The sequence below is a fragment of the Ochotona princeps genome, chromosome 5 (assembly GCF_030435755.1).
Source record: "Ochotona princeps isolate mOchPri1 chromosome 5, mOchPri1.hap1, whole genome shotgun sequence".
NCBI lineage: Eukaryota > Metazoa > Chordata > Mammalia > Lagomorpha > Ochotonidae > Ochotona > Ochotona princeps.
The window spans coordinates 46,717,615-46,738,374 of NC_080836.1; the positions used below are offsets into that span (position 1 = coordinate 46,717,615).

At 35.7% G+C, this 20,760-nt stretch overlaps 1 protein-coding gene across 1 annotated transcript in view; it reads right to left on the reverse strand.

Moving 5' to 3' along the window:
- The window catches only part of SCN1A (sodium voltage-gated channel alpha subunit 1), a 68,046-nt gene that overhangs the window by 21,277 nt on the left and 26,009 nt on the right, over window positions 1-20,760 (reverse strand). Inside the window, exons 11-17 of the mRNA XM_058664579.1 lie at window positions 19,734-20,114; window positions 18,409-18,541; window positions 17,068-17,306; window positions 15,741-15,914; window positions 14,136-14,492; window positions 12,349-12,831; window positions 198-318 (exon numbers count right to left, since the gene is read on the reverse strand). Coding sequence (XP_058520562.1) covers window positions 198-318; window positions 12,349-12,831; window positions 14,136-14,492; window positions 15,741-15,914; window positions 17,068-17,306; window positions 18,409-18,541; window positions 19,734-20,114 — 1,888 coding nt within the window. The remainder of the gene's footprint in view (window positions 1-197; window positions 319-12,348; window positions 12,832-14,135; window positions 14,493-15,740; window positions 15,915-17,067; window positions 17,307-18,408; window positions 18,542-19,733; window positions 20,115-20,760) is intronic.

The following is a 20,760-nucleotide window of genomic DNA, read 5'->3' on the forward strand; positions in this document are numbered from 1 at the left end:
GGCAAAAAGAAAAGGTGTGTTGGAAGAAAAAAAAAAGAAAGAAAAAGAAATAGAAAAAATGAAATAAGGAAGGAAGGAAGAAAGGGATGAAAGGGAAGAAAGGAGTGAGCAGGTGTGAAGGAAGATGGGAAGGAAGGAAGGGAGGAAGGACCACTGTACTCAGGAAAGGAAGGATTATAGAAGGTAATTTTTGTTACCTTCGGTGAAGCAGGCTTCAGGCTCAAGAGTCTCTTCTGGCTCTACCACAGGCTGCTCCTCTGCAGGCGCACCAATGTCCACTGTGCTACCTTCTGATGAGCTACTGCTTTCATTCAGTTTCTGAACATGAGATGGACATAAAAAAGTAACTTCCTTTAATCACAAAGAAAGATTATAGATTTCTATGTTATAATGTTACACTGGCTATCAGCTACTTGTCCTGCTCTAACCTGTGTCTCATGGATGAGAGAAGGTGAAGAACCAGCAAGAGTGAGAAAGGGGAAAGAGAAAACCGTGTAGTAGAGGATCTAAACACCTGCTTGAAAAGGATAAATCTTCATTATGTTCTTCATTTTGATGTTGGACTTTATGTATTTTCTTTTTTATGAGAAAATACTACTTATTCCTGTCATATTAGGTGTTTAAAATATTCACAATTAGGATGTTTAGGATTCACAATTAAGGAATTTAGAATGATTTATTATAAAAGTGTTAATATTTGTGTATTCCACACCCTCTTCATACAGAAGTCATTATATGAAGATATAAACTTAAAAATGTCCATGGAAAAACAAATTCAAAATTTAGTTGATATTAATACAAGTTTTTCAAGCCCATGCTTTTCATAACTCACATCCAATGAACATTTTGAAGACTTCTCATATAAAAGATGTTCCCTTGACAGAGAAAAGAAATCATGCCCAACAAAACCAAAGGCAAATGAGAAGAACATCCCAGCAAAATAACAACAGAAGACTAAATCAATGAACAACCCATTCCTAAAATGACAGAACCAAATTACCACCCATTCATATTAACCCTGAATGTAAACAGCTTAAACTCATCAATCGAACATCATGGATTAGTAGACTGGATTAAAAAACAAAACTATCTATTTGTTGTCTAGAAGAGACACATTTCACCAACAAAAATCAGCGGAAACTATATCATGGATTTTGATGTTTTTGTTACTTTCATCTCTTTAAAACAGTTTCTTTTCATAAAATTGTTCAGTGACTCATAGATCATACAGTAGCATCATTTTCTGCAAGAAGGTTCTTGATTTTCATTTCTTCAGCGATACATTAGTCATTCAGTAGCATGTTATTTAACTTCATGGTTTTGTTAATTTCTTTGTTTTCTTCCTGATGTTGATTTTGTTTTGTGACTTTTCATTTAAGGGGATGTATAATAGTTGTGTAATGGAGACTGTCATATCTAGTAACATGTTACTTAACTTCATGGCATTGTAAATTTCTATTTTTCTTCCTATTGTTGATTTTGTATTGTGACTTTTTATGTAAGGGGATGTACAGTAACTGAAATGGAGACTGACATATCCAGATATGAGGATACAATGTAGTATGTATCTCCACTTCCAGACAAAGGTGGACTTACAATGAAACTGTTTACTCTATCTTGACAATAGGATGCTGGACTCTCTGCCATTGTCCATGCCCGCAATGATGGACATATGACTGTGTATGAAGAACTATACTTTAGTAATGATATAGAGGAACTAGGTGGGGGGATTTGCGAAGGGGATAAGGGAACTCCTAGGGCCTATGGAACTGTGTCATAAAATGATAATAATAAAAATAAGTAAAATTAAGAAAAAAGTAAAAACACATACCAATAAAAGCAACTTAGTAAATTTTGAACTATTTCAATTTCTGGCAAATATTTTAAAGTCTAACGTACAGTAAAATGACATCAGTAAATATTCTGTGGGAGGTGCTGGCATTGTGGCACAGGACTTAAGCCACTTGGAATACTGGCATCCCATATGGGAAACCTGGCTATTCCACTTCTGATTCAACCGCCTGCTAATGCCTTGGAAAAGGAGCAGAACATGGCTTTACCCACACATGTGGGGCATCCAGTGTTGCTGCTACTGACTTCAGCCTGGTCCAGACTTGATCATTTTAACCATTCAAGAGAAATGAACCAGCCTATGGAAGGTCTGTGTGTATCTCTCTTTCCCTCTTACTCTCTAACTGCCTTTTAAATAAATAAACAAAAATAGGACCACTGAGACCTTTCACCCACTAGTAATAGTGAATTTGAAAAACCTAGAGGGGTAGGTATCATGATGAAGCATAAGCATTTAATTCTTGCAAATACTATATAATATACTACAAGGTTTACCATTAATGTTTTTTATAATTTGGGGAAAGAACATTTTTTCAGATAGTGAGGTATATAGCTTAATTATGATTTTTCAGTGTTTATCTTCCAGTTTAAGGAGAGCACTTGTCATTATATAAGAGAGGCTTCTGGCCTATGATTTGAGGAGATCTAGATGTCAGTGTTGGAGGATAAAGCCAAGCAGGCATGTTCCACCATCATGTGTTTCACACATTCATGATACAGAAGATGAGCTGTTTAAAAATAAGTCAATACTGCATCCATCTTTACTACTGTATAATAGTACTATTCCTAATATTAGTTTTAAATGTACATTTATGCTGTCATTTTATTTTCTGCCTTCTCCTTTACTTGCCATGCCATGATATATTTACATATCATGAAGTTAAGCTTATAACAGTGAAATGAATGATTATGCCATTGTAATAGCTGGTGGACAAATGTAGGAGGGGGATATAGGATGGGAAGAAGAGGAGAGTTGATCCCCCAAGTTCACAAATCTGTATTGTGTAAAACATTAAGTAGCTCTTACAAAAGGTAGAAAGAAATGTTAGCACCATATCACATTTTAATCAAAATGTGGCAATATGCTTGCTCAAATTAGAAGGAAGATATTAAAGTGGAAGGAAAATTACTTGGTGAGTGATAGGAAAGATTACTGAGGCTTTAGTAACGTTTTTCTGGAAATAAGTTGAGGGGTTGGAAAACTCCAATTCTAGCAATTTCTTTCTTCTAGCAATTTCTTTTTTGTTTTAAAGATTTATTTATTTTTATTGGAAAGGCAGATATACAGAGAGGAGGAGAGACAGAGAGGAAGATCTTCCGTCTGATGATTCACTCCCCAAGTGACCACAACGGCTGGAGCAGAGACAATCCAAAGCCAGGAGCCAGGAGCGCTTCCAGGTCTCCCACACAGGCGCAGGGTCCCAAGACTGTGGGCCATCCTTGACTGCTTTCCCAGGCCACAAGTAGGGAGCTGGATGGGAAGTGGAGCCGCTGGGATTAGAACCAGCGCCCATATGGGATCCTGGCATGTGCAAGGCGAGGACCTTAACCACTGCGCTATCACTCTGGGCCCTCTTCTAGCAATTTCTTAAAGATTTATTTATGTATTGGAAAGTCAAAATTACAGAGAGAAGGAGAAATAGAGACAAGGATCTCCCGTCTGCTGGCTCATCTCCAAGGTGACTGCAATGGCCGGAACTAAGCTGATCCAAACCCAGGAGTTTCTTCTAGGTCATCAATGCAGGTTCAGGGTCCCAAGGCTTTGGGCCGTCCTGCACTGATTTCCCAGGCCACAAGCAGGAAGCAGGATGGGAAGTGGAGTAGCCAGAACTCGAACTGGCACCATTTGATCCTGGTGCGTGCATGGCGAGGGCTTTAGCCACTGGGCTACCACACTGGGCCCAAGCAATTTATTTTTATTTATATTTATTTGGATAAAATAATATGGCAAAAAGTTAATACACAAAGATATTCATTAAAAAGTCTCAACAGTTTGGAATTTGTTCACCAAAACCCCTAGTTATGTGGGAGAGAGTGGTGGAAGAGGTTACCAATTGAAGAGAGAGTGTTTTCTTCGTTTTTTTTTTTTTTTCCTTCTGGTTATAAGGAAAAGTGTTTCAGGATTTTAGTATATAAACTTTAAGAACTGACATCATGTCATACAGTACAATTTGCAAAATCAATCTCTCTCTCTCTCTCTCTCTCTCTCTCTCTCTCTGTTCTATCTGGGGGAAAATGTTTTGTGTGCCAGTCTGTGGAAGGAATTCTCCATGATTTGATTTGCTTCTGCCCAGTATGGGGTGTTATATTGGATCATTTTAGAAAAATGCTCATTTCTTCCTCCTTAGTTCTTACTTCATTATGCTTACTAGAGCAGCAAAGTGTGAAAGCTTTGCCATGTGAAAAACATATATGTCCAATACCATCAAATTAATTGTATAATTTTTGCTTAACTTTGTTTTATAAGCAGCTTACAAAGATTAGAGCTTAGCTGAGTTTAGAAAAGCATCAATAGTTAGATTAGAAAGGTAAATCTTAGTGGTATATGTGATTTGGCAAAATCGTACAGCTAATAGGTAAATAACCAAAAGTTCAAAAGTTTCAAATTAAAAGCTGGTTGTCTTTTGACAGACTTTCTGTATACATACCCATTTCATTACTATAATATCTTTGGAGTTTATTATTGATTTTATTGGCATGTATTCATAAACTCATTCTATACATTCTATACATTCACTCATCCATTGAAGAGGTGGGCATTATTAATCATATAGCTTAGTCACACCTGACATATATCATCATCCTAAGTTTTAAAGAAAGTTAAGGCCTTGAGGGTATGTTTTCTTCATTGCATTTGTCAGCAGAAGCCTTTGTGTGACCTTTGGAAACAAGTCACCGTTTTACTAAAAGGCTCTCCATCATCTTTGAAGTACACATCGATACCATTTAGGTGAGTCACCTGAGGGTTACCAACAACCTCACTTTTGCATCCTTTCCCTGAATTAGGCCACTGTAATGGGAAAAAAACAAACAAGCAAGCAAAAACTATCAATGGTGAAAAGAAATCTAGGGCTTAATCAATCTCTTACTGTCTGTGACTCTTGGCCCATAACTGTGTCACAGTTTCTTTTATTAAAGTGAGCAGATTATTTCTAAAACACTAGCTTTAACATTCTTTAGGAGGTCGGAATGATACATTTGGAAAGTCTCAAAGCCAAGACTGGAGTGGTATTAGGAGTGATGATAAGCCAACAAGGAGAGTAGGCTTGGACTAAGCAAGATAATATGTGATGACAGAGCTCACAAGAGGATGTGGCTACTTGGGCTGCACAAGCTAAAACATTCCGGGTCTGTCGCTGGGAAAAATCTCATGCCACACTCCAGCCCAAGGAGACATAAAAGTAAGCTTAGAAAAAGAGAAAATGCTCACATTTATCTAGCTCTTAAATTCTCTATTTGTTCTGTGTGCTATTCAGTCACTCACCACCTGTTATTGGTGCAATTACATTTCTGCAATTTTAAGACTGTTGTCTCGACTTTCTGTCTAGCCTAACCATCAAGAACCACAATCTAAAGATTACAGCTCCTTGCCATATACTTTCTGTGTGCACTGTGTAACATTGGTGCTGGCTTTACCCTGGGCCAGCCAGAGTGTATTTCCCTGACTTCTCTTCTTTGACCAGTGGTGGGGAGGGGAGGGAACATTCCTGCTTTGACTTCATCTGTTTCGGCCAGGACCACCTAGCACAATCTTCATTTTGTTGAAAACATAACATGATCACAGGATGGGGGTCCTTCTTATAGATTTCAGCTACAAATATAGGATGGAGGTCATCTTAGAGTTCTGCCTGCCATACCACCATTTATGGATTTTACTGACTTTTTCTTAAGAATAATTTGCTAAATTGAAATTACCTGCTGTAATAATAACTCAGTTTCTTATTTTTATTCACACAATCTTGTTCTTTTTCTAATTTCTCAAACTAAGGTTCATGCTACATTCATTTCATTTGTCCTTGGTCAGTCTTAATAATTGTAAGAAACTCAGACTGTTCTTATTCCAGATTTTTGAAATAAAATGTTCTTATTTTTAAATTACTTTGTATATATATGTATGTCTACACCCATAGACACACATATGTTTTACTTAATATTTGATTCGGTGGAAATTTCCCAATTTTCATGTGTTTGGAATTATTCTACCAATTTATTGTGATCAGATCACCTTATGAGATATCACTATTTTGAGTTTATTGAGGCTTACTTTCAGATCCAGTATATAGTTAATTTGTATGAGCATTCAATGGACACTTGAAAATATCCCCAGCTATAGGCAACAGCCTAGGTTATAAGTGCCACACAGCTGGAAGAAAAGCACCCAATAGCTGGCGGGCATTCTGGGCCTGGTTAATACCACATTTGTGTTAACTATACCAGTGTTCCAGCATAGTTGCCTATTCTGTTATTTTTTATTCTTTCTTTCTTTATTTAAAGATATGTGAGGGGATTTGGCACCACAGACCCCCAGCCTGGCTTGGGCCAGCCCGTTCAAGTGCCATTTGGCACCAGGCACCCCATGTGCCTCTGGGTGAAGGGACTGTGGATTGACCAGGGGAAGGGGCAAAGGGATGTCTGGGAGGGAGGACCAGTGAGGGAATATGTTGCAGGTGAAGAATGACTTCTGAGAGACTTCCAATTAAAAGGCCACTGTGTTTGCTGACTGTGGAATGAATATGTCAGAACTGGACCTTTTCAGAAACCTAGATGTAGTGGATGGCATACAAAGATGCACAAGGGTGATACGGCAGTTCGTTGGGGCCTGCAGAGGATATCTGGCATAATAGCAGTGAATGGAGGGCAGAAAGAATTGTCAACTACCCCAGCCTGGTGTGGACAGCAAAAGTCCAGCAAATGGAGGCTTTAAGTTGGACTTTGTCACCCAGTAGACCTCGAAGGGATTGCCTCACCTTTGAGTGGTGAGACCAACATTTCAGAACTATCAAAACCACTTGAGTAGAACCCTCAGAGCATGTCCACATTAGGGACCCTGGGATGATACCACAGGGCCATTCCCCATCCCCGGACACTAAGGTGACTGGGAGGCTGGGTGTGCTTTCTCCCCTTCTTGCTGCCCCCTTTCCCTCAGATACAGGAAGAAGAAAAAGAAAATGGTCTTACCCACTACCCACTTTCCCTTAACCCTAGACTCTTCCCACCCTAGCCAACTCTGTAAACATCATCAAAAATAAAATTATATAGTATTAAATTTTTTCTGCAACTGTAAGTTTAGAAATATGTACAACTATGATACATTACTTTACCATGTGTATTACTCAAATTTTCCAAGCCCCTATTTAGATGTGTCTTTATGCTTTAGAAGAAGACTTAAAAATTATAGTAAACCCTCAAAATTATTTTCATCAACATTCTTTTACATTTTTACTGTTAAAGTCAAAGATGCAGTGGCTCTGTTCATTATTTGTGCTAACAACACTATTGTCCAATGAAGGAAAGCTCTTTGGATTTGTGTGAGAAGTCCATCTGCATTAGCACATGAAACATTAATTCAGATAAAAATCGGATAATAGTAAAGTTAAAACTTTCTCAACAAGAACTTTTAGTTATTTCAAAATAAGCATGTCTACGAGCAGCATTGTGGCACAGTGAGTTAATTTTGTATTGAAGTGCAAGATTGAGTACCAGGTATTTTACTTCTAATTCATCTCCCTGCTAATGCACCTGGGGAATCAACAGCAGGTGACCCAGGGATTTAAGGCCTCTGATTCTGATGTGGGAGAGCTGGCTCAACATCCCGAGTCCTGGCTTCAGCCTGGCCCAGTCCCAACTACTGCACCCATTTGGGAAGTGAACCAGCAGATAGGAGATCTCTATTTCTCTCTCACTCTCTGTCCCTCTGCTTTTAAATAAATAAGTAAGTAAATAAATAACTATATTTTAAAATAGCCAACTGTCTTTTCCTTTTTTGTTTTTACATTGAAATTCAGTTGTATTTTGGATTTGTCTCCCTCCCTGAAATGGTACTTCATAACTTCAGCCCTCAGTACTGTTCAGGTATTTTCCTTCCTTGGAGCTCCTCCTGTCAGATGGCAAAAGACCTCTCTCCCTCTTTCTTAAATAAATCTGTTTTCACATAGAAAAACAAATACAAAAACAGAACAAGAAACTCATAATTAATATAACAAAGCAGTTAATTCTTAGAGTTTTGAGACTAAAGAAATATTTTAAGTCTATTTTAATCATTATTGTCATTAATAAACCTTTAATTTGGTAATTCCAGAGATCTATTTCATTGAAAAATATGTATGTATTCACACATGACTCCTAATAGCTAAATTATAAACTTACACAGTCATTTTTGTTTTTTTCATATACTTTTGGCAGGCTTACTTAATCTGTGTGAGCTCAGAGAATGCAGAAACCACAGTGTATCTGAGGCATCCACTTTCCCTTGTACACCAGGGCATTCAATAACCACTTAATAACTACAATCCTGATCGTAAAAGCATTTTTCCTACTCAGTGGATTTATGCAATATTTTTTGCTTTTCAAAAATGTTCTACAGCATAGCAAATGACTTTGACCTTGAGGGTGAAGCAAAACAAAGCAAAGCAAACAAAAGACTCTACATTATTTCTTTCAGAGTAAATGATTAAATGATTTTTTTTATGCCCTCTGACTTCATCTTATAGTGGTCATACTTTTTTTTTTTTAGATTTGGCTTGTTACAGAGATCATGGTGATAGAAGTTTAAAAAAGTTCAGATTATAAAAATTTATAGAAATAACAAAGGCTAAAAGTATACAGAATGTGTGTTCATGTGTGTGTGTGCATGTGAATGTGTAATAAATATAATACCCAAGTATCTATGTGTAAGGATGATATATACAATTTTAAAGCTAGACTTTTTACTATTGATAGATTATGCATGTATGTTACATATAGGTGTATCAAGTCATATATGTGAGAAATTCTACTTCAAAAATAGCATTAATAAATATTAAATATTTTAGTACACACTAGGTACATTAAAAATTAAAATAATCACTATTAAAAACTCTTAAAAGAGCAGCAAAAATGTCAATGGGAAAGACATTGTAATGAGATTTAGCCTTTCTATAGAGTAACTTCTTGGAAGGATCAAACAGCTCATCAATTCCTATGTCAACCCATTCCCTAGATACATTCATTATTAATCTATGCACTGGAACTACGATCTTCAGTATTTTGTTCATGTTTACCAAGTATTTAATTGTTTCTATTAATTGGAAAATTATAGTATTCATCCAACACTTGTGTAGGATAGGGGCAAAGATGGAGGTATTTAATATTTTCTGAGTTCTGCTTTACAGTATGTTAAACATGAATGTTTGTATTGATTAATTATGAAAAAAATAGCATCTCATCATAAATTGGGTCATCAGAAAATTCTTAAAAGGTAAAAAGAGAAAACAAAACAATTCTGGAAAGTGAAATTTTAATTCCCAAGCTAGAAATCTAATTAGCAAATCAAAAGGGTAATTTCCTTTGTTAAATTTATCTTGCTGAATTTAGCACAGGGACTAATGTTCTTTCAAGGGTAATTTTCACATTACATGATAACATTTACTGTGTAACTGTTGGGAAGGGAAATTGTATAAGTATTGTTTCAACAGTCAGACAAGTGTGAGTTGATATCATAATGACTAATTTTATGGACTTCAAGGAATTATCTTCACATTATTAAGATTTAGGTCTCTAAGTTTTACAGTGTTTCTTAATTCATATGGTTTTGTTTTTGTTTTTAAGAATATTCAAGATAACCAATTGTTTATCAATCACATTTTCTTTTTTCTGTTTTTTTTGCAAAGCATAATTTCAATTGACTCCCTAATCACAGTCTTAATGCACCACCAACCATAATACTCAATGAATAAAAAATAAAAAGATCACAGTTTCACTCAACCATGGTAAGACATGGCAAATGTTTGGCATGTACCTTCTTGATAACCAGTAACAATTTTCATTATATTATCATGTAATTTATAATAGGAAAAAATGCTATTTGACCTTTGCAATCAGAAAAATACTAATGCAAGGCTGGTGAGGTGGCATAGCATAATAATTCTCTACTTGTAATGCCAGTATTCCAGTTTGCATCTTGGCTGTTCCATCTCCGAACCAGCTCCATGCTTATGACCTAGAAAAGCAGTGGAGGATGGGCCAAATCCTTGAGCTCCTGAAGCCATGTGGGATACCCAGAGGAGGATCCTGGGTCTTGGCTTTGGATCAGCTCAGCTGCTGTCATTATGGCCATTTGTGGAGTGAACCAGTGAATTGAAGCTCTCTATCTATTTTCTTTGTAAATCTGCCTTTCTAGCAACAAAAAAATAAATAAATATTTTTAAAAGTACTAATATGATCTGAGCATCAAACCAGGACCTGCAAACTAAAATTGTGAATATAATTGATGTGCTTCTTGTCTTCATGGGTTCACAATCAGAAGATACAGATAAGCAGGCCAGCCACTGTCATTTACTCTAATAGAGTTTAGCACAGGTTTATTTAGAGTATGAGTCTTGGAAGGACGGGTAGATAAAATGGTTTTTGTGAGCATAAAGATACAATGTGTGAGGCTGAGTATTGGGGAAACAGAATGGATTGAAAGAATATTCTAAATAAAGAGAACAAATATGAAAAAGAGAACCTGAGAAAGCACAAGGAGTCTCATGACCTGAAAGATCAGTGCAGCTGGTGATGAGGGCTAGGGAATACTAGTCCGTGAAGCTGAACCTTCAGAGTCATCAATTTTTGCAAGGACTCACAGGCCATGTTAAATAATATAGACTGCTCTGTGGGCAAATCCTAAACTGTTAGAGAGGAGGGAATTATGGCTATATTTGCCTTTTAGAAAGACCATCTGTTATCAGCACTGGGTGTAGGCAGTGGAGATTCAGAGAAATGGGCAAGGAAAAGTTGACCTGGCAGTCACTAATAAGTGGTTAAATGTAAGGGTTGGAGAGAACGTGGGGTCTCTGGTTAGATGGTAGTACTGGAGACTACCTGCCATCCAATTCAAATAATGTGCTTAAGGTGAATATTGTCATATATTCCTTAACCCGTATAAGGAAAGATACAAGTTTTAAATGGAAAAAAATGTCCATATGGTGGCAAATATTTCTTTTAACACAGGGCATCAAGAGTTAATGTTCATCACCCTTATATTCATTTTTCTAATAAGTATTTTGTGTGTGCTATGAACTTCTGTTTATATAGCATTTTTCTTTTTCTCAAAGTCTTTAGCTTATGTGGTACCTTAGAAGTCCTTCCTAATGGTTTAGAAAATTCTTCCAAGCAACATTAAATGTGAAGAAAATGTTCTTCAATTATAATTTTGGATAACCATAGTCAGGAAATCTAAACACTCCATAATAAATATTAAAAGAGTATAGGATGTAGAAACAAATCTGCTGAAGCACAGATCAGTACAGGAAGAGTGTCTTGGGTAAAAGGACTCGGAGGCATTGCTGGCTCTGTCTGGTGAGGTCCAATTGCTAATGACACTCTGTAGTTATTACCTATATTCAGCTCTTCAATGAATTGCATCATTGATTACAAGACATGCCAAAGAAAGTGCATTTTTGAACATTTTTAGGAAGACTCAGTAGAGTGGTCTCATGAGCAGACTACCTGGATTTCAATCCAGCATTCACCACTTAATATTTGAGCAAGTTCAACAGGTGTTTGTTGGTTCATAGTATGTTCATTTTCCTGATATGTAAGTTTGGAATAATGATACCAATCTTGTGAATGTAAACTAAGACAATATATGTGGTATATTGTGACACTTCATAAATGGTGTTCTGTCCATAGTGGTTGTCACCAAATGCTGTTCACAATCAGCATGAACTGAATTATCAGAACTCAAATGACATTTTACTGATTTATTCTGGAGCTCACTACTTATAAAACCCAGTAGGATTTTTTCTAGTTATTTTAGAAATGTGCTAAAGTCTAAATAGGTATAATTTGTAAGAACTATTTATTTTAAATGTATGTATGTATGTATTTTATATTTTTATTTTGAATTATGTGGTACAATTTTGTTTAGACTGGGAATTCCCCCCAAACTCCCACCCCAACAGATTTTCCCCATTTTACTACAGCTAGCTTTTTTTTTAATTTAAAAAAGTTATGATACATTCGTTAGATTATCATAAGGAACAAATCGGTTGTTGTTTGCTCATTCATTGAATAACCTTTCCTAAGAGTGAGAAAATTAACATTAACCTATAATTCCTGAATTTATCCACAATGTCCATGGATTTAAATCATTGGTGTCTGTGAAATAGAATTTTATAGGATGGCAAAACCTAGATGACAAATATATATCCATAAATGAAAGTGCTATATATATATGTATATATCTATAAATATATCTCATATATAGATATTATACATGTATAAATTCATTCCTATCCCATATCTTTAGAACCTTACCTCCTTACTTTCTTCCAGATCTGATTCACTACTGAAGTCCTCTGTATTTAAATTTTCGAAGTCTGACTCCCCTACAGCAATAGGTACAGTCACAGTAAGACTGGGATTATTTATGAATGACATATAATCACTTTCATCAATAATATATTTTTCAACACTGCTGCCAGTTCCTATACCACTTGTGGTTCCATTTACATCTTTAAGATAGTCATGATCTTTTCCAATTTCTGCTGTATGGTTGGACATACAACTGTCTTTCTTATTGTTTAAGTCATCAAGTGGTTTAATCTCATCCAAAATCTTTTGTTTCCTGACGAAGGATTGTTGGATAAATTCATATATTTTTCTTTTTACATAAGCTATCCCCTTGTGCATTCTGTCAACAGCAATCTGAAGGTTGTTCATTTCATTGTCATCGTCAGTGGCTGCAAGGTTGTCCGCACTAAATGAGCTCAGAAGCAACGCTAGAAAGAGGTTCAGGACCTTAAAAATAATAAAATAAAATTACAATTTCACCTAAAATAAAGAAGAGAAGGTTATGATCACTTTCTACTGTAAGTTCTAAAATCACATAAGGGAGAAATACCACACAGCATATGACTAAAACATGGTAACCTGAATTGTTGTCCTACTCAATCAACAGCTACTCACTTTACATCCGTAGGCAAACACATTTCTACTGGCCTTAATTTTTCCCATTTGTAAAATAAATAAATTGAATGACTTAATATGTCACTAAATTTAGAGTAGTATGTATAATGCATAACATATAGGTCTATGTACATTTAAAATATATACATATATACTATCTCGAATTATAGATTTTTGAAATAATTAGTGTAATAATTATGTGGGGAAATACATTGTGCAGTCTATCTTGGATAAAAAGAGAGAGTAAATTGGGTATTAACTGAAACATCACTATTATGACAATGAGAATTAAAGGTTTAACTTAGGCATTCTTAATATTTATTTCCTGACCCATCATATTTTAATAACTTGTTGATGACTAATTAGGAGAACTATGAATATATAATTTCTAATATTTTATTATACTGTCAAATTAATTGTGTTTCATTTGAAATAAACTATAGATCTCCACATTATGAAGAGTAACACCAAATTAAAAACAGAAATATTATTTCAGTAGGATGATCATAGACATGATTAGTCATACTGTGACTTAGAACCACTACAAAATTATCAACATGTGTTGGCTAATAATATCTATCATATCACATAAAGTAACTAAATGCTATATTACCTGAAAAGGGGAATGAAATGACAGAATTATTATGAACACTTATAGTCATCACTTTTTAGTGCCATAATAACATTAGTCTCTCTACATATATTTTTTCAACACCATTGCCAGTTCCTATACCATCTATGGCTCCATTTCTATCTTTAAGATTGTCAAGATCTTTCCCAATTGCTGTTATATGTTTTGATGTTAAATATATTATTATTATTTTTAAAAGAGTTCTTGCTTCCTTGGCTTTGAATTTGTAAAAATGTTCCCAGTGTACCTTCTTAGACCCGCCTTCAACATGATATCTTACTGAAATTCACATAACAAGTGTGTTGAAATGAATGACACAATAGAGTGGAGGATAAGAATTGTTGAATTACTGCTATATGATCATGTTTTCAAAGTAAGAATGTAATCATGTCCAAAATACCATACTTTAAAACTATAATCACAAGGTAGATTTGGACAAAATGGATTTCATTCATTACACTCTTTACATATTTCTGAAATATATATATCTTAAAGGCATACATACCACAAGGTTTCCTATCACCATGACCATCATGAAGACAGTAAGGCACATGGCTTGACCAGCGACCTCCATACAGTCCCACATGGTCTCTATCCACTCTCCACACAGCACACGGAACACAATCAGGAAGGAATGGAAGAAGTCATGCATGTGCCAGCGGGGAAGTTTACAGTCGCTGGCAATTTTGCAGACACAATCTTTGTAACTTTTGCCAAAGAGCTGCATGCCAACCACAGCAAAAATGAAGACTATTATAGCCAACACCAGGGTTAGATTTCCCAGAGCTCCCACTGAATTTCCAATGATTTTTATCAACATATTTAATGTTGGCCAAGATTTTGCCAACTTGAAAACTCGGAGCTGGAAAATAAAAAAAATTAATATACATTATAATCATTAATTAAATAAAATATTAATATGCATTATAATCATTAATTTTATTTGGTTTGCCAAGAAATGATGATCAAAGTTGAATGCCTTACAACATCTTGCCTGCTCTTCTCTCAAATTCATAACTAATTTTTGGATCTCCTGTGAAGAATTAGTTTTTCCTTTCATATATAATCATGTAGATAATTTTCTCTAACAGTAAATTTTTTTAAGATTTATTTATTTTTATTACAAAGTCAGCTATACAGAGAGGAGGAGAGACAGAGAGGAAGATCTTCAATCCGATGATTCACTCCCCAAGTGACCACAATGGCTGGTGCTGTGCTGATCCAGAACCGGGAGCCAGGAGCTTCCTCCAGGTCTCCCTAGTCATGCAGGGTCCCAAGGCTTTGGGCCATCCTCTGCTGCTTTCCCAGGTCACAAGCAGGGAGCTGGATGGGAAGTGGAGCTGCCAGGATTAGAACTGGCACCTATTTGGGATCCCGGCGCTTTCAAGACGAGGACTTTAGCCTCTAAGCCACTGTGCTGGGCCCTCTAATAGTAAATGTTTAACAATTATTTAGGATTTAATTATTCCTTCCTTTAATTAGAGAATTCTAAGATTTTTTTTAAGGTAAAATTAGCTGTGTACCTGAATGGTCTCTGATGTAAGACTCTCTTTTGTCAATAGCATGCAAAACAAATCCATACTGAGCCCTGATATATATTCATCAACAGTTCTTTGGAACAATAAGATGTATCTCCATTGAAATTTTGAAAATTTTTTCTATGACTCTATATACTTTCCTTGATTGCAATAGTATATATATGTTAATTAAGGAACATTTTCAGTAACTCCAAAAACTTTTCTTTGCTCTGATATTAGAAGATATACATTTTCCAGAGGTAGAATTGGGAAATGTTTTTGTGCATGTATCTCATATCTGACTGTCATATATTGCTATCTGTACTTTGAATTTGCTATTAAAAGATGATGCACTTTGTTCAGGTAATTTCTGATATTTGGAAATATTAACTGCAATAGTTTGTAGAAAATAATAATTAGAATGATAACTAATTAATATAAAGTTCACATGATCATGCTCTTTGTAATAAAGATTATTTTTAAATAATTGGGAAGCAGATATTGATAATATAGTGTTACCCCAAGAAGTAAAGTGCTAATGATGGTACTACTCAAGAACATGCATTGTTGACAAGTTTTTGTTCATTTTTTACCAATCGGAATGAGCGGAGCACTGATAATCCTTCCACGTTGGCGAGGCCAAGTTCTACCAAACTAAGCGTCACAATAAAACCATCAAAGATATTCCAGCCTTCTTGGAAATAATAATAAGGATCCATGGCAATAATTTTCAGAAACATTTCTGCTGTGAAGATTCCAGTGAAAACCTAAGAGGAAAACAAAATTACCTGATTTCAACCTGATAAATTACATAACAACACCTTCTACCATTTTAATCTAATTATCATGCTACTGCTGTTTCCAATTTAAATTTGCATACTAAATTAATAAAACATTTTACCTTCATACAAGCTCTAGCAAGTGGATTAATTATGATTATTACTTTATAGATGAAGACATTGAGGTCTTCAGAAAGGTAAAATGCTCTGCCCGACATATTTTTTCCATTATACCTATTTTTTTCTATAAATCTAATTGTTTTTTATTTCAGGTTTCATATAACACAGAAAGTGACAATATTTTTTACATGATTGGCTTGGCTTTTTTTCTCTTTAGGATTATTCCTATTTTTCTCAAATCATTTAGAAGCTATGTATCATCATTTGTACATTGGTATACTATGGTCTTGCTACATAGAAGAGATGGATAAAACAATGTATATAATTTGAAGATAATGGAAGCAAAGGAATGGGAAACATTTTGAATCACTACATGTGTCTTACATTGATCCTGACTGTGGAAGAAAAAAAGGCACACATCTTGGCTCTGATGGTGCCCTTCCTGCAACCGATATGGGAGACCCAGGTTGGGTACCCAGTTCCCAGCTTTGACCTGGTCCAGCCTCTGCTGTTTCAAGCATTTGCAGAGTGAGCCAACAGATCAAAGAGTGTGAATTGCTTGCGCTCTCTCTCTCTCTCTCTCTCTCTATCTCTCTCTCTCTCTCTCTCGCTGTGTCATTTAAGTAAACTTCACAAGCTAATGATTTTTTTAAAAGACCCACAATTTCACTTTAGTCTTCAATAGCCAGTAAAGTTGTGATAAAACCATTTTTAAAAATGTGTCTTTAAACTGATATAATCCTGCATCGTGAAAAACTTGTAAATATCACGATTAACTTTTCAAGTAGTACTGTAGGTATGTGTCTACCTTTTTTTTTTTTTTTTGCTAAGTTTTTGTCTAGACGTGAAGGGTCCTTATTTTTGGCAGAAAGTAAGGTTTAGCTTGCTAGACATAATTCACATTTTGCGGGCTCAGTGGTAGGAAGAGTGGTTGAAAGACTGCTATAAACTATATACTACTAACACTCTCACAAACAAAAATTTTGAAGGCCAAAATACATTTACCTTCTAATATGCTTACCAAGTTTCCTACTGTAAGCACATTATTGAAATGTTCTGTCATTGGATAGTGCTCCATGGCCATGAAAAGAGTATTTAAGACAATGCAGATGGTGATTGCCAGGTCTACAAATGGGTCCATCACGACCAGATTGACAATGTGTTTCACTTTTAACCAGTATGGAGAACAGTCCCATATTAAGAACATATTTGAAAATTTATACCAACATGGTGGGCATTTCTGTCTGGATTCTTCAAGTTCTAGATTTAAAAAATAGAGAAAAATAACCACCAAAAGATTTTGTAAACACATTTTAAAAATGCATTTCCGATCCACGAGATGTATTTTTATTAATTCCATTTGAAATGAATTCCATTTGAAGTGAAGCTCATTTGGAGTTTGATAAAACAGGCAACACACCGAGGCAGCCTTTTGGCCTGGCCTCTAAGCTGCTGGTTAAGATTTCTGCCTCCTATGACTAAGTACCTTGATTCTAATCCTGGTTTTACTCTTGATCCCAGCTTTCTGCTAGTGTATACTGTGAGGAGCACAAGGCGAAGGCTCAGTCGGTTGGGCTGTTACCACCCACATAAAGAGCTGCACTTTGCTTCTGGTTGTAATTGGTCTCTCCCCAGCTGTTGCACACATTTAGGAACTGAAGCAATAGATGGATCTCCCTTCTGCCTCTCTGTCTCTCTGACTCACAAATAAAATAAATTCTAAAAAATGAACTTTCTATAAACACCCAAAGATACTTCATTAGATTTCCACAGAGAACAGTAGTAAAGAATAGCTCCATGTCTTCCCATTCCATTAGGCAATGATGCTGTGGCTCAGTACCTGTAAAGTGACTGGTTTCTTAAGTAGTCTCAGTGAGAACATGTTTTGGGGTTATGTAGATACTATCAGTAAGTCTGTTAATGACTGGCTGTAATGTCAATCAAAGGTTGTAAGATTTAGGTAAGCAGCAGCTGATCCAAGAAACATCTTTTAAACTGGTTTTTGTTTGTGAAAATCACCTGTCCGTTAACTTAAAAATGTTTAGCATGAGGCAGAAAGGGATTGTTATGGTGAAATTCTAAGCTAAGTGGAACAAAAAGGGGAACACTATAATGAAATCATTAGAAGTCACTAAAAGAAATACTTTGCTCTGAGTTTTCAAGGAATTTTCAGGAAGAAAAATATTCATTAGAAACCAATTTCCTTTCCTAAAGCTTTTGGAATATGTGAGTATAAATAATAACTAATAACATCTATTGTTTTATCACTAAAATGCAAGGTTTCCAAGTCATAAACAGAGATGTTTAGGAGATAATGTGGGCTTAGTAAAATAACTGAAATGGAGCAGAATTTGTTACAAACCTTCCACTGTATTTGTTAGGATGCTGGCTATACTCATTGCTCTTTGTCTTTGGGAAGGATCTTCCAGAAAGTCCATGGAAACATGGAAAGAACTAGACCTTCTCTTCCTCATTTCAGTTTCAGTGGTTGTTCCCTGTGAAGAAAATGCTAATGCATTAAATGATTAACTTGTGCAATATGTTAAGCAAACAACCAAGTGGTAGTGCAGTGAATTTCATGAAACGCATGCATCATGCACTGTCATACTTAATTGGTAGTGCAAAAATTGCTGACTTATTGACTCATTAACCTGGAATTTCCAAACTGTCAGCCATTTAGTCTTTTTTAAATTCTGACTTCATATATTTCTGAAATATTTATTTTATATATTTGGCAAGTCCGTTAGCAAGTGCTATAATAATTACTATAATAGTAATACTGATTGCTGAATCAAAAATAAAAATCTGATAATTTTTTAAGTTCCATAAGTGATCAAGACTTTTGATATTTGAGAAGGTAGCTTTTTTTAAAAAAAATGCTAAAGATTGAACACAGCTGCTATCTCATTTTCTGGGAACAAAACTTGAATGGGTACTGACAGACAACTCATGTGAAAAATAAAATACACATGCTGAATGGACAACAGTTTCATCCAGGGCACCGAACCAATAAGTCATCTGATTCTGACTTATCATGCCTCATCATGCTGATATAATTCCAAGTGAGTAAAGAATCTAAAGATTCAGCATCTGCTTAGAAATTGCTCATTTGAATATATAAATTCATAATATACATTTGTACGCAGTTTATCTGTGAGTATTTGTAATTTATGTTTGTTTATTTAGATTACTTGTGAGAAGGCCTATATCAGCATTTTGTTAAGACAAATGAAAGCTAGATATTTTAAGGTAATAATGAGGATGTCTAGTTAAGCACAGTGTTTTCAAAAATCTAGACAAAAGCAGAGATACGTTGAGTAATCTGTTGGAAAGATTTATTATACACCCCTTACACTTAAACATAGGAATCATTCATTTATTTCAACATCAAAACTTAGAGAAGGTCTTGTCATTGAACAGGGGTATATAGCAAATCCTCCAACTGGAGTCAGACATTACTGTGCCTTATCTTTAGCATGTTCAGTAAGTAAATACATTCAGGTTTGTGCAGGAGAGTGTTGAAGTTTTGAGTATTACTCGGTTAGTCTCTTAAAAGTATTACAAGATGCAGGTGCATTCACAGCTTGACCAACTAGGAATCATTCCCAAGAGTTCCATTCTGTAGAAACACTGGCTGGTGCAGCAATAATGGGCCAGCCATGCCTAAACTATTTAAAACATCCTTACATGGTCATCAGTAGCTGGCTTATCTATTATCACCTCTGGCAGAAGCTGTCCAACAGGCGATGTAGGAACCGAAGGTCCACCAACCAAGGAAACCACACCATTGCAATCCACAGTGCTGTGCATCTTCCCATTGGCTGGAAACACGGCCAACATCCGGGATGACCTACTGGTCTGACTGAGGTTACTGTTGCGGCGCTCGCCATGACGTCGGGGCACAAACAAGGAGTCTCTCCGGCTCTCATTATCCTCAAAGGTGCTGTGTTCGTCATCAGCAAAGTCATTCTCAGAACCCACATCCTTTGCTCGTCCCCTGAAGCTGAAAAGGCTTGTCCTGCTATTTCTCCTTGGAGAAAACAGGGAGCCACGAATGCTCAACAAAGACTAAAAGTTCAGAAAAACAACATCAAAAAGTAAAATCATGTTAACAGGCTCTTTTAGAAGTACTTTGCTTTTACAAGATTGTTATAGGAATTTCAGTAGCCATAACAGAATGTGGCTCATTTTTTTTTAATTCTCCTTTTATGTACATTCAGATTTCTAGCCCTAAAGGTTAAGAAACAAGCAGACATATTGCAAACCAAGGTTATGGCAAGACAAAGTAAACTCTGACCCATCCCTTTTCACGTTGAAAGGAAACATCTGTTTCATACTGTAGAGGACAATGTAAATATTCTTTTAGCACTAGCAATACATGCCAACAAGGCCACACTGCTTTCATTGCTCTTCCCTTTTAAGGAATTTCAACACTTTTCACCAACTATTTTAGCACTTAATTATTTTTGTCTTTCCTATAGGGCATAGTGTTCCTGGAACATAAATTTCCGACTGCTCAAATTCAGAGTGATATGCTTTCCAACAAAGTGTATCATGACTAATATTTTTAAAAGCAGGTATAATGGTTTATGAAGAAGACAGGAGAGATGAGCAACATAAAACTAGAGCATAACCAAAGGGTCACTATGATAAGCTCAGCACCGAGCTATGCGTTTGTTGTTAAGAGATCCAAGCACAAAAAAAGATCAAATGT